This window comes from Heteronotia binoei, chromosome 2, assembly GCF_032191835.1.
Source record: "Heteronotia binoei isolate CCM8104 ecotype False Entrance Well chromosome 2, APGP_CSIRO_Hbin_v1, whole genome shotgun sequence".
In the NCBI taxonomy this organism is placed as follows: Eukaryota; Metazoa; Chordata; class Lepidosauria; order Squamata; family Gekkonidae; genus Heteronotia; species Heteronotia binoei.
The window spans coordinates 34,309,302-34,321,733 of record NC_083224.1 but is presented as its reverse complement, the minus strand read 5'-3'; the positions used below and the strand labels follow the sequence as shown (position 1 = coordinate 34,321,733).

The 12,432-nt window shown below is 44.9% G+C and overlaps 1 protein-coding gene across 1 annotated transcript in view; it reads right to left on the bottom strand.

The window, feature by feature from the left end:
* The window catches only part of BCAS1 (brain enriched myelin associated protein 1), an 87,995-nt gene that overhangs the window by 22,818 nt on the left and 52,745 nt on the right, over nucleotides 1-12,432 (bottom strand). The window contains exons 6-7 of the mRNA XM_060230774.1: nucleotides 10,922-10,966; nucleotides 3,319-3,459 (exon numbers count right to left, since the gene is read on the bottom strand). Of these exons, the coding sequence (XP_060086757.1) occupies nucleotides 3,319-3,459; nucleotides 10,922-10,966 (186 nt within the window). The remainder of the gene's footprint in view (nucleotides 1-3,318; nucleotides 3,460-10,921; nucleotides 10,967-12,432) is intronic.

The following is a 12,432-nucleotide window of genomic DNA, read 5'->3' as shown; positions in this document are numbered from 1 at the left end:
TTACAGGGTCTACTGTAAGCTACAGAAGGATTGGCTACATCAGGGCTGTGTGGCCTAATATGCAAAGGAGTTCTTGCTACAAAAAAAAAAAAGAAGAAGCCCTGTGTGCATCACTTCGCACACAACAAAGAAGAACAGAAAACAGGAAATTTGAGCCACCATTTGTGCTCCCTCCTGCATCTTTTGACAAATGAGGTGGTTTCCATTTGTCCTTACATTACATTAGTCTTTATTTTTGTCTATTGACAAATATCTGCTATAAGTCTGGCATGGCACACATGGAGCTCCTCATGAGCAGTGGCTGCTCCACTCATTTCCATGTTAAGTTAGGTGTAGTACGCATGGAGTTCCACATGAGCAGGGGCTACTCCATCCAGACCAGTGTTAAGTTAGGTATAGCACACAGGAAGCTCTACATGGGCAGAGGATGCTCCACCCACTTCAGTGGTGGGGACTGCTCTGCAGAAGTTGCAAAGATGCATGCGGTGGATGGCTGTTGCCTCTCTGCTTTGTTTGTTTAGCCTTCCAGATGGAACTGCCTGGCCTGTTTACACTGAGAATGGGAAAGCATACAAGCTGACATCCTGTCCTGTTAGAACTGAGTGTCTCTGAATTATTTGGAACTGATGTCCTTGCAAATACAATTAGGGCTGCTGTCTTAAACTTGACTCCAAACAGAGTCTGGTGGTCACAAAGGGTGCATTAAAGGAAAAACTTAGCCCTTTTAGCAAAATGTGTTATTTCCTCTTCCCGGGGCTTTTTTTGTAGCAGGAACTCCTTTGCACATTAGGCCAAACCCCCTGATGTAGCCAATCCTCCAAGAGCTTACAGGGCTCTTAGTACAGGGCCTGTTGTAAGCTCCAGGAGAATTGGCTACATCCAGGGTGTGTGGCCTAATATGCAAAGGAGTTCCTGCTACAAAAAAGCCCTGCCTCCTCCCCTTTATAATAATAATAATAAATTTATTCTTATATCCCGCCCTCCCCCGCCAAAGGCGGGCTCAGGGCGGCTCACAAGCATGGAAATCCATGGTTCAATAAAACAATATAATACAACAGAAATTTTAAATCAATAACATAATAAATAAGTTAGTTAAAATAGATAAAAGGTGCTACATTACTATGGGTCATAATATCCACAAGATGGCTGGATGGCTACACATCAATTTCATCAGTTTAGCCAGGTTCTGTTTCGAAAGCCAGCTGAAAAAGAAATGTTTTACAAGCCCTGCGGAATTGATTCAAGTCCCGCAGGGCTCGCACCATCTCTGGTAGATGATTCCACCATCGAGGGGCCATTGCGGAGAAGGCTTGCTCCCCGGTTGCCTTTAATCGAGCCTTTATGAAAATAATATCAAATATAACTCAGTTTTATAGGGATCCCACTATTTGTCTTTTCCACTGACATTCCATTACAAATAAGTGAACTTTATTATACAAGCCCCCTACTCACAAAAATTCCATGTGGGTGTCTAACTGGAATTTTTGCATGAAGTTAATATTTGCTATTCGCATCTCAAGGGTCTTTGTCCTCACACATTCTTGAGGATACAATGCTGCCATTCTTTTCCTCCGACCCCCTACTCATCAGTGGGTCAAACTATCGAGCTATGGGCAAATTTAAGAATACATTGATAGCATTACAGTCAAGAAGTCTAGAATTATGGACTAACACAGTCCATAATCGGAGTCCACTCTCCAAAGGATCCATTTGCTCCAGGGGAACTGATCTTGGCTGACTGGAGATCAGTTGTAATAGCGAGAGGTGCCAGCTGGAGGCTGGAAACCCAAAAGATAACTGATAGTTGTTTCCACTTTGAGACCCAGCAGAAAGGACTCAAAATGCTTTATTTCACAATGGCGTGGCATACACTCTCAATAGGGATCAGCACCCCCAGAACTGACTGAAGAAGAAGAAGAAGATATTGGATTTATATCCCGCCCTCCACTCCGAAGAGTCTCAGAGCGGCTCACAATCTCCTTTATCTTCCTCCTGCACAACAGATACCCTGTAAGGTGGGTGGGGCTGGAGAGGGCTCTTACAGTAGCTGCCCTTTCAAGGACAACCTCTGCCAGAGCTACAGCTGACCCAAGGCCATTCCAGCAGGTGCAAGTGGAGAAGTGGGGAATCAAACCCGGTTCTCCCAGATAAGAGTCTGCACACTTAACCACTACACCAAACTGGCTGTGGGGAAGGGTAGGGGGTGAGACAGGGAATAGAAGTGCAAAACCGATTGTCAGCAGGTGCATAGCTGGAGCCAAGCATCTCTATCCCAAAGCCAGTAAAACCAGAATCCTCATTGCAAATACTGTTAGAATGAGGGGAGTGGACTGGCCCATCCAGTCCAGCAGTCTATGTCACACAATGGTCAAAACCAGGTGCCATCAGGAGGTCCACCAGCAGGGCCAGAACTTCAGAAGCCCTCCTATGGTTGTCCTCCAAGCACCACGAATACTGAACATCACTGCCCAAGACATAGTGTTTCATCTATACCTTCTGCCTAAAAGCCACTGATGGACCTCTGCTCCATATGTTTATCCAGTCAAACCTGCATGTGGCATGGGAAGTGGAACTGTGACAGTGAGCTCTACCTCCAACCAGAATAAATATAAATAAATCTATTCAAATCCATTGGACACATATATGTACAACCTATGAATGAACACATACATGTTGGGTACATTGCTGTCCCTGTGGTCAGGAACACCACATTTCCAGTATTCCTGATTGCATGAACAGAGCTGCCTATGAATGCACTATACATGTGAAGGTTCTTTACATGCCTACCCAGTAACACATGGGGACTAGGGGCAGAGTTTGTTGTCACAATCTCTCCCCCCTCCCCCATACATTCATTCTACCCCCTTCAGTGCACTGCAGAAAAAGGTCTACATTTTTGGAATGTTACACATTATGACTTGAGACACAAGATATAAATGCCAAGCATTGCTATTACATAAGGTAGGTGGCGTGCCTTTCATCATTGTTTGTCAGATCTAAGTTCTAGTTAAGGGAAACATAGGTTTTGTTAGCAAAAAAGGATTTACGATGACACAGGAAATGGTTATAATGATACATTCAGAGGGTTTTATTTTTACTGAACCCTGAATTCACAGATGTATAAAAAGTTCCAGACTTCTGAAACACTCAAGATCCTTCCCTTCCCTCTCCCATCAGGATCAGTTTTTGAACCAAAACACCTGTCAAGATTTTGTCCTTGATGAAGTGTCTGATAGAGGCAACGTTTCATCTTGTGTTTAACTAAAGCTCATCTGTTGCCATTCAGGGTTCTCTTGGTGGTTATTACCCAGTACCGACCTTATGCCTAAAGAGTTTGCTAAATGTACTGTGTCCTAATCTGGGACTGTCTGTTTTCTTTTTCTTGGTGCCTTTGGCATGGGAATCAGTCGTCGTCTTCTCAGCCATCTGTCCGCCTTGGGTCTTGCCTGCTTGGGTTGCCTTAATGTGACATCATTCAAAGTTGAGTCTCCATTACAAGCTACATTTTCCTTTTACTCACCATATACAGCAGCAACATTATTATAACATTATGGTCTAGGACCTGCCTACCTTAGGGACCATCTCTCCCCACATGTTCCCCAGAGAGTACTTAGATCAGGATCACAAAATCTATTAGTAATCCCCGGGCTAAAGGAGGCCCCATTGAAATCAACTAGAGACAGGGCCTTCTCAATCATAGCCCCCTGGAACCAACTGCCAAATGAAGTGAGGGCCTTGCGGAACCTTGTGCAGTTCCGCAAGGCCTGCAAGACTGTCCTCTTCTGGCTGGCATTCAATTGACATGGCACTGGTACTTAAGAGATGTGGAAGAAGGCCGTCCCCACCAGAATAGCACCAACTCAGTATTCTGTTTTAACTGTTTTAATCATTGTATATCTATTTTATTACTGAATGTGTAATTTTAATACTTATTAATTTAATTGTTTGTGGGATTTTATGTTGTGAGCCGCCCTGAGCCTGCTTCGGTGGGGAGGGCGGGATATAAATCAAATTAAAAAAAAATATGGTATTACATTCACAGACAATGCCTTACTGTAGATATTTTATTTTATTTGACTTATAGCCCGCTCTTCCTGTAAAACAGGCTCAGGGCGGGTTACATAATAAAAACAACAATCAAGCAGTTAAAAACAAATTAATATATATATATATATATAAACTAAGTTTACAGAAGCTAAAAATGACACATCCAGCCTCAACAGGCATGGCCTATTGGTCCATGTCCATCAGTTTCCACAGCTCTAGAATGAGAGAGTGAGAGGGGGAGGCCACAAACAGGTGACATCTGCTGCCTCAGTTGAATGCCTAGTGGAAGAGTTACAGGCCCTGTGGAATTGAAGCAAGCCCCACAGAGCTTGGATCTCCAAGGGGAGCTAATTCTACTAGGCAGGGGCCAGGGCTGAAAAGGCCCTGGCTGTAGTCGAGGCAAGTATCTGGGGCCGGGAACCATCAAAAAGTATTGGTTCGCTGATTGCAAAGACCTGCAGAGCTCATATGGGGAAAGGCCATCCTGAAGGCATGCTGGCCCCTGGCTGTATAGAGCTTTAAAGGTAAGAACCAGCACATTCAACTGGATCTAGTGTCAATAGGTAGGCAGTGCAGTTTGTGCAGCACAGGATGGATCTGTGCCCATACGGGTGACAATGTCAACATCTGGTGTTCTGCACTAGCTGGAGTTTCTGGAGCAAGACAAAGGGCAGCCCCACGTAGAAAGAGTTACAGCAATCTAGCCTGGAAGTGACCATTGCATGCATCACTGAGGCAAGGTCATTCTGTATTTTACTGTGTTGATAACCATCTCTCAGTTTATTTAGAAATGCCTTAAGGTACTTAAAAAAAAAAGTGGGGCTCTGGCTCAGTGATTTCCATGCATAAGATCAGACTCAGACTTTGGTATCTCCAGGTAGCAAGTTTTGAGTTCAGAAGCACTTTAGAGACCAACAGGATTTTGGAATGAGAGGCTGCCAGTCAGAGAAGCTGGACCAATGACTTGACTCAGTTTAAGGCAGCTTCATGTCTTTAACAGCTTGGTACAATTTCTACCATTACATACTGCTGGAGTGTTTTGAGAGCACTCTGCTGATTGGCTGGGCTTTGTGAGAGTCATGAAGCCACTTTCCCCTTCTTACCCAGAACACTTTCCAATATGATCTGCTGAGAAATGCTTAAGCATTGCAGAGGACTCTGGGGGCGCAAGATTTAGGACGCATGCTCAGATTCTGCAGATTCTTGCCTATGTTAGAAGAAACCCAGTAGGATTTCTCATTCTCAGCACTTCTTGGTAGGTCCAACCAGAACCAGCCCTGCCACTAGGCAAACTAGGCAATTGCCTAGGGCACCAGCCTTCTGGGGTGCTGAATTGGGCATCCCATATGACTCAGTGACATTATCAGTGCAGGTGGGTGACGGGCAAAAGTTAGCCTTGCCTAGAGCATCAGTCTGTCTAGGTCCAGCCCTGGGTCCGATTCTGATCCAAACATTTTGATGTCTGTGAAGTGGGGCCCCCTTCTTGGGCAGGCATTATCTGTTGAACCTTGCTGGTATGCATAAACTGATCCACATCCAACACTACTCTATGGATGAGGCCTGCCAATCCCCAGGTCCCAGCGGGGGTTCTCCTGCTTTCCCAGCCTCCTTCCCACCCCCAGTCAGCTGGCCGGCGTGGGGAAGCCCCACCCCCACAGCCTTTCCACCTCCGAAGGCATGAAAAAGCTTCCTCTTGGAATGGTGTGTCTGTGTCTTTAAGGCTGAATAGGGACAGAGGAAGCAGGGGGAGAACAAATTGGCTGCTCTCAGTGGCTGTGAAAACAGCCCAAACCCTCCCAAATCCTCTGTTTTTAGAGGTCATTTGCATAGGAAAGGAAAACTTGAACCTTTGTTTGCTCTGTGTTGCTTTGAAGAAGTTGGAAGTTCAGCAACTTGGGAGTAGAGATGCCAGTCCGCTGCTTCAGAGTCATCAGAAAGGAGTGGGTGGGGGCGGGAGGGAGGGAAGTGTCTGTTGGGCACTTCATTATTCCCTATGGAGATTGATTCTCATAGGGTATAATGGAGAATTGATCTGGGGAGTATCTGGGGCTCCGGAGGGGCTGTTTTTTGAGGTAGAGGTACCAAATTTTCAGCATAGCATCTGATGACCCTCCTCAAAATGCTCTCCAAGTTTCAAAATGATTGGACCAGGGAGTCCAATTCTATGAGCCCCGAAAGAAGGTGCCCCTATCCTTCGTTATTTCTAAAATGTAGGGAAGGCATTTAAAAGGTGTGCGGTTCCTTTAAATGTGATGGCCAGAACTCCCTTTGGAGTTCAATTGTGCTTGTCACAACTTTGCTTATAGCTCCACCCCAATGTCTCCTGGCTCCACCCCCAAAGTCCCCAGATATTTGTTGAATTAGACTTGGCAACCCTACTATCGGTGCACATTTCAAAGTGTCATCAGTATCCAACTGTCTTTGAAAGGAGCATTTCTGCCATTATTCATTTATTTGCTTAATTGAGGATTTTTTTTCAGCAGGAATGCACCAGAACGCAGTTCCAGCTGGCTTGGCATCAGAGGATGTGGCCTAATACACATTCAGCCTGAACACATTGAGCAAATGAGTTCCTGCTAGGCTTTTTCTACAAAAAAAGCCCTGGCTTCATCTATAGTCTACCTGCCTTGAGTCTGCCAGCACTCTGCATCTTATTAAGCAGACCTGATAAACTCCCTGCATATGCACTACTGCAACCCCAATTACTACAAGAGGATTTGGAAACAAAGGAATAAGTAAGGCATTACCAGTTTCCAAAATAATGGAAATGACTTGCAGGACTTTTTTTTTGTAGGAGGAACTCCTTTGCATATTAGGCCACACACCACTGATGTAGCCAGTCCTCCAAGAGCTTACAGGGCTCTTAGTAAAGGGCCTACTGTAAGCTCTTGGAGGACTGGCTACATCGGAGGTGTGTGGCCTAAAATGCAAAAGAGTTCCTGCTACAAAAAATGCCCTGGAGATGAGTATAACCTAATGGACAGTAGGTTGGATTTGAACCTGGGAAACGTGTTCAACTCTTTGCTCAGTTATGAATACAATAAGTGGCAGATTTTTTATTATTTTTTTTTTTGCTCTCTTGTCGCCCCAGTTCCTTTTCTTAGAAATGGGATTAGCAATGATCTCTGGGTTACTGTGAAGGCAATGCTAGGAACAAATGAATCCACATCAGCATTTTAGTGCTTTCAGTGTCCAATGCTGTTTGCTAAGGAGACCAATCTCATTGATATACAACAGTGAGAGGTCAGCTTCTTCAATGGAAGCAACTTCAGACCCTGCTAAGAAATGTGGAGAATGAGAAACCCTATTGAATTTCCTCTAAGACGAGGTCATTGACTCACAGCACCTTGGACAAATCTGGCCCCCTGAGTGATCCTTTCTGATGCTCCATTGCAAAACCAGAAGAGAAGAAGGCTAGGAAGAGAATTGTGGCTGGGCTAGCAATGTTATTTTGCCCTTCAGCTGTGCTCAGTGGTACAGCATCAGGGGAGGGACTGTGGCTCAGTGGCAGAGCCTCTGCTTGGCATCTCCAGTTAACAGGCAGTGGGTGATGCAGGTCCATAGCTACAGTGGGGCCCAGGGGAAGCCAGGCCTCTCCTTTCAACCCCCCCGCTCCAGCTGTATGGCCCCTCCATTGGAGGGCCCCCAATCTGTCCCCTTTGCTCACTGCCACTCTGAACAACTAGTAGCATTGCTGTTGGTCTTTTCACTTTTCTCTCTCCCCTTCCCTAACACAGCATGCAGAGCAAAGGGGGGGGGGGGGGGGAGAAGAGGTCTCTGTCTCTCTGAGAGATGGGCACATAAGAAAGGGGTGGGAGAGTAGAGCTGCTATGACTGCCCAGGCAAAGGGGCTTAGCTTGTATACCTCAAGGCAGCTTACAGTGCCAAGAGCCCAGGGCTGCCAAACCAGGTGGCCCCTCAGCCCCCCCAAACAACAAATCCTGCTGTGGGCACCACCAAACATGAAATCCTGGCTAAGGCCCTGAGATGATGTGAAAACCCTCTGTCTGAAACCCTGGAGAGCCACTGCCAGTCTGAGCAGGCAATACTGACCTTGATGGCCCAAGGGTCTGATTCGGTATAAGGCAGCTTCATACGTGTAAGCAGTGTTCTCAAATGGCCCATCAGTAATGGAGGGCTCTGCAACTTTCATCAATGACTCTTAGGTCCTTCACTATCCTTCTCTCAACAATCCACAAAGATTTTTGTTTATCAGATGATTTTCTAGTACAGTACTGATGTTTAACCTGTAGCAGCCTGGACGTGACCTACACTGGCTAGCGACTACTTGTTCTGTGGGACTGAGAAGATGGTAAACACACTGCCTTTAGAAAAGGACCTTGTCTTCTTACTCTGTGTTTCTACTACCAAAATCAATGGGAACTTGGCACAGATAGGGCTAGATCACTTGGAAGCAAATATACTATATGGGCTTGGTTTGCTTTGAATGCAAACACAGCTGGATCATTCAAGAAAGGCAGGTGGACTAATTCTTGTGCAGAGCACAGCCACAGCATATGTGAGTTGGAACATTCTTTTGGAGCCTGCTTAATAGTTTACAAAGGATGCCTCACTTCAATAGTTTCCCAGGCCATAATGAGGCCTGGGGCAGGAACAATCAGCTTTTTAATAAAGTTTGCATCAGAAAGAATTTCATAGCACTAGATATAAAAATATGTACATTTAGATATTCACGTGGAATTCAAAAGAGCAATCACATTTCAGCATACCGTCTATTTTGAAAAAACTTTATAATAGTTGGATCACAAGAGGCCAAGCAATTGCCCCAGGAGCCATAACTGACCAAATGGATAGCAGCTCTCCGTCCCTGATCTAGAGCTGCTTTAAAAAAAATATCCTTCCAGTTAATGAAACAAAATCAATAATTTTAGGGCATGACTGAATGCAATAAATAGGATTGTGTGTTTTGAAGTTTGGCTGTTCTGTAGACTTAAAAGCATGCCAAGTATGTGGAAGCTCATGTCAAACTATGTGATCCCTACTTGGAAATTTATAGAGTAAGAGCAATGCCAGAGGAAGTCTGCATGAGCGTGAAGATGGTCAACTCTAGATTGGAAAATTCCGGCCTATTTAGGCGTGGAGTCTAGGGAAGCCTGGGTTTGGGGAGGGGAGGGACCTCAGTGTCCACCCTCCACAGCAGCCATTGTCTCTGTCACCAGGAGATCTCCAGCAAACATCTGGTGGTTAGCAACCTTTCTATCTAAAGTGAGTTGGGGGGCACAAAAAATGGATCATACAAGGAAGGGGAACTACACCCAGCCTTCTCTACTGCTTTTCTAATGGCATGGTGGCTCAGTGGTAGAACATCTGCTTGCTAAGTAGAAAGTCCCAGGTTCAATCCCTGGCATCTCCAACTAAAGTTCCAGGCAAATAGGTGTGAAAAACCTCAGCTTGAGACCCTGGAGAGCCACTGCCAGTCTGAGTAGACAATATTGACTTTGATGGACCGAGGGTCTGTTTCAGTATAAGGCAGCTTCACATGTTCATATATCTTCATACTATGTTGCATTCAGCATTTTCTCTACAACCTAACTACATTCTGACACTGGAGCCAAGATACAGGGAAAATGGTGTATAGTAAGGTGGGGCATGGAAGAGGGTTTAACATTCTTCAACCACAGACTCTTTTTTTAACTTAAAAACAAACACTATTGACCCTGGCTTTAGTTACGAATAGATGGACAGGTGTGTAATGCAGAAAGATCCCACCCGTCACGTCTAGTGTGCAGGGCTGGCCCTGCCACTAGGTAAACTAGACAATCGCCTAGGGTGCCAGCCTTCTGGGGTGCTGAATTGGGTGCCCCCATGTGACTCTGTGATGTTATCAGTGTGTGTGTGTGTGGGGGGGTGTGTGCCAAAGGTTAGTCTTGCCTAGGGTACCAGATAGTCTAGGGCCAGCCCTTCTAGTGTGGCCTTAAAACCCTGAAAAACTCAGGACTGGTCACCAAGTATTTCAATTTGTTTTTTGCATTTTTATCCTACCATTCCTTCAAAGGGCTCAGAACAGTGTAAATGTAATGTTTGGGAAAGAGTTTTATACATATGGGCTGCTTCCCACCAGTGTTCCCTCTAAGCTGAGTTTGCGTGAGCTAGTTCACAGATTTTTAGCCTCCAGCTCACACATTTTGGTCTCAGCTCAGGAAAAATGGCTCCAGAGCAAACTCATTTATGCTGGAGCTCACAACTTTAACACCAGTAGCTCACAAAGTGGAATTTTTTGCTCACAAGACTCCACAGCTTAGAGGGAACATTGCTTCCCACGTGTATGGTGATCAGCGCTTTTTTGTAGAAAACCTTCAGCAAGAACTCATTTGCATATTAGGCCACACCACCTGACATCGCCATTGTTTCACACAGGGCTTTTTTGTGGGAAAAGCCCAGCAGGGACTCATCTTCATATTAGGCCACAAACCCTGATGCCAAGCCAGCCAGAACTGCATTCCTGTGCGTTTCTGCTCATAAAAAGCCCTGATGGTGATCACTTGAATGACTTGTAAGTGTTAATGAGCCAATCATATGTCTGATGGACTCAGTCAAATTTTGATTGAGGAGGCTCAAATTAAAATTGTTATTTGGCTATGATGTTTATCAGGTGACAATGGCCCAGTCCCTTTCTGGGTACATTATCTAGAGCTCCTTGAATGAAAGGGCAGATAAATGTGCAACAAATGGAATAATAATAATAAATCACAGATCTAATGACACATACAGAAGTTTTATATCATGTGATACCAACTCCAATGCAATTATTTTAAATGGAGACAGTTTCCATATTCAGTTGAGATAGATATACATGAACTGGCACTAAAACACACATTAATCCAGATTAGACAGAAATGAACAAAATACTCACCTTGTCCTCTGACTCACTCTTAGAATCTGCTTTACTTGGAGAAACCTAAGAATTCAAGAAGAGAAATACAAGCCATAGATTGTGTATCATCAGAGAAGAGATGGGATTTATACCCTACCCTTCACTCTGAGTCTCAGAGCGGTTTACAATCTTCTTCCCTTCCTCTCCCCACAACAGCACAACAGACACCCTGTGAGGTGGGGGGGGGCAGAGAGAGTTCTCAGAGAACTGTTCTTGTGAGAACAGCTCTGAGAGAACTTGTGACTGACCCAAGGTCACCCAGCAGCTGCATGTGCAGGAATGAAAGTGAAAAAGAATTGTCTATTCAGATCAAAGGTGAAAACATAGGTTAAAACTATGGATAGATGCTGAGGGAAGGAAAAGGATGAGGCAAGGAGGTAGATGTCTTCTCCAGAATGTCCCTGTGTGCTAACCGGTTTTCAGACTGCCATCTGCTGGCTGTTCTCCCACTTAAGGTGGCTCACCTGGCATCAACCAGAACCTGGGCATTTTCTATCATGGTTCCTACTCAGTGGAATGGGCTCCTTGAAGAGATTAGGGGACCCCCTTGCCTGAAGAGCTTCCTGAGGCACTGCAGCTTTTGCCGGTTTGCCTGAGCTTCTGATGGGGGTATGAACAGCAGGCATCATTTAGGGGAGTAGTGAAGCATTCTTTTTAAAATTTTGTTTTGTTTTCATTTGAAATGTTTTTAAACTGGTTTTTTTTTTGTAAAGCTCCTTGAGCCAAAGGGAAAGGGAGGGTAGAAATGGTTAAATAAAGTTAGGATGTAATTGCCAGTGCCCAGGGGTCATTTTGGAGAAAAAGAGCTGCCAGAGCTCATTAGCACAACTCATTTGCATATGGCACACACCTCTGACATCATCGGAAGGTGTACTAAATTATATCAGCTCTTGAATTATAATCGTCATAACAGAACCTTACTCCCCTCCCCTCATACTTTCTAAATATCTTTCTCCTATGTGGCCACAATGGCGTGATGAAGATTTCCATCTGTCTGCTTTATAAGTTTGGGTTATTTTCTTATTTTTGTGGGGCAAAATATTAGAAAGTTTGTCAAATCTTAGAGTTCAGCAAAATCCTCACAGGGTGTTTGAACAATAGAGCCCAGAAGCATGTATTTTGGGAGGGGGGGCGTGTTTAAGAAAGAAAGAGCACAACAAAATTTAGAAGTTCCTGAGCTCCGCTCCTGTGAGCTCCTGTCCAAAATGAGGCCTGCCAGTGCCATCCTAAGAACACTTTCCTAAAAGTAAGCTCCACTGAACAGACTTGAGTAGGACTCTCAGCAAACCTGAGGATTGCTCGCAGTATGTGACATCTTCTTTGTGTGCATTCCCACCCATAACTGCCTTGGTCCTATTGGCCACATAAAAACTGGGATTTCCATGCTCAGAAATTAATTCCCAGGTATCCACTGGTCAGATTTTGATTGGGATTGTGGTCTACAGGGAGAGGGAACTTCAGCCTTCTCCCTGTACTGTTTTCCTATTTGA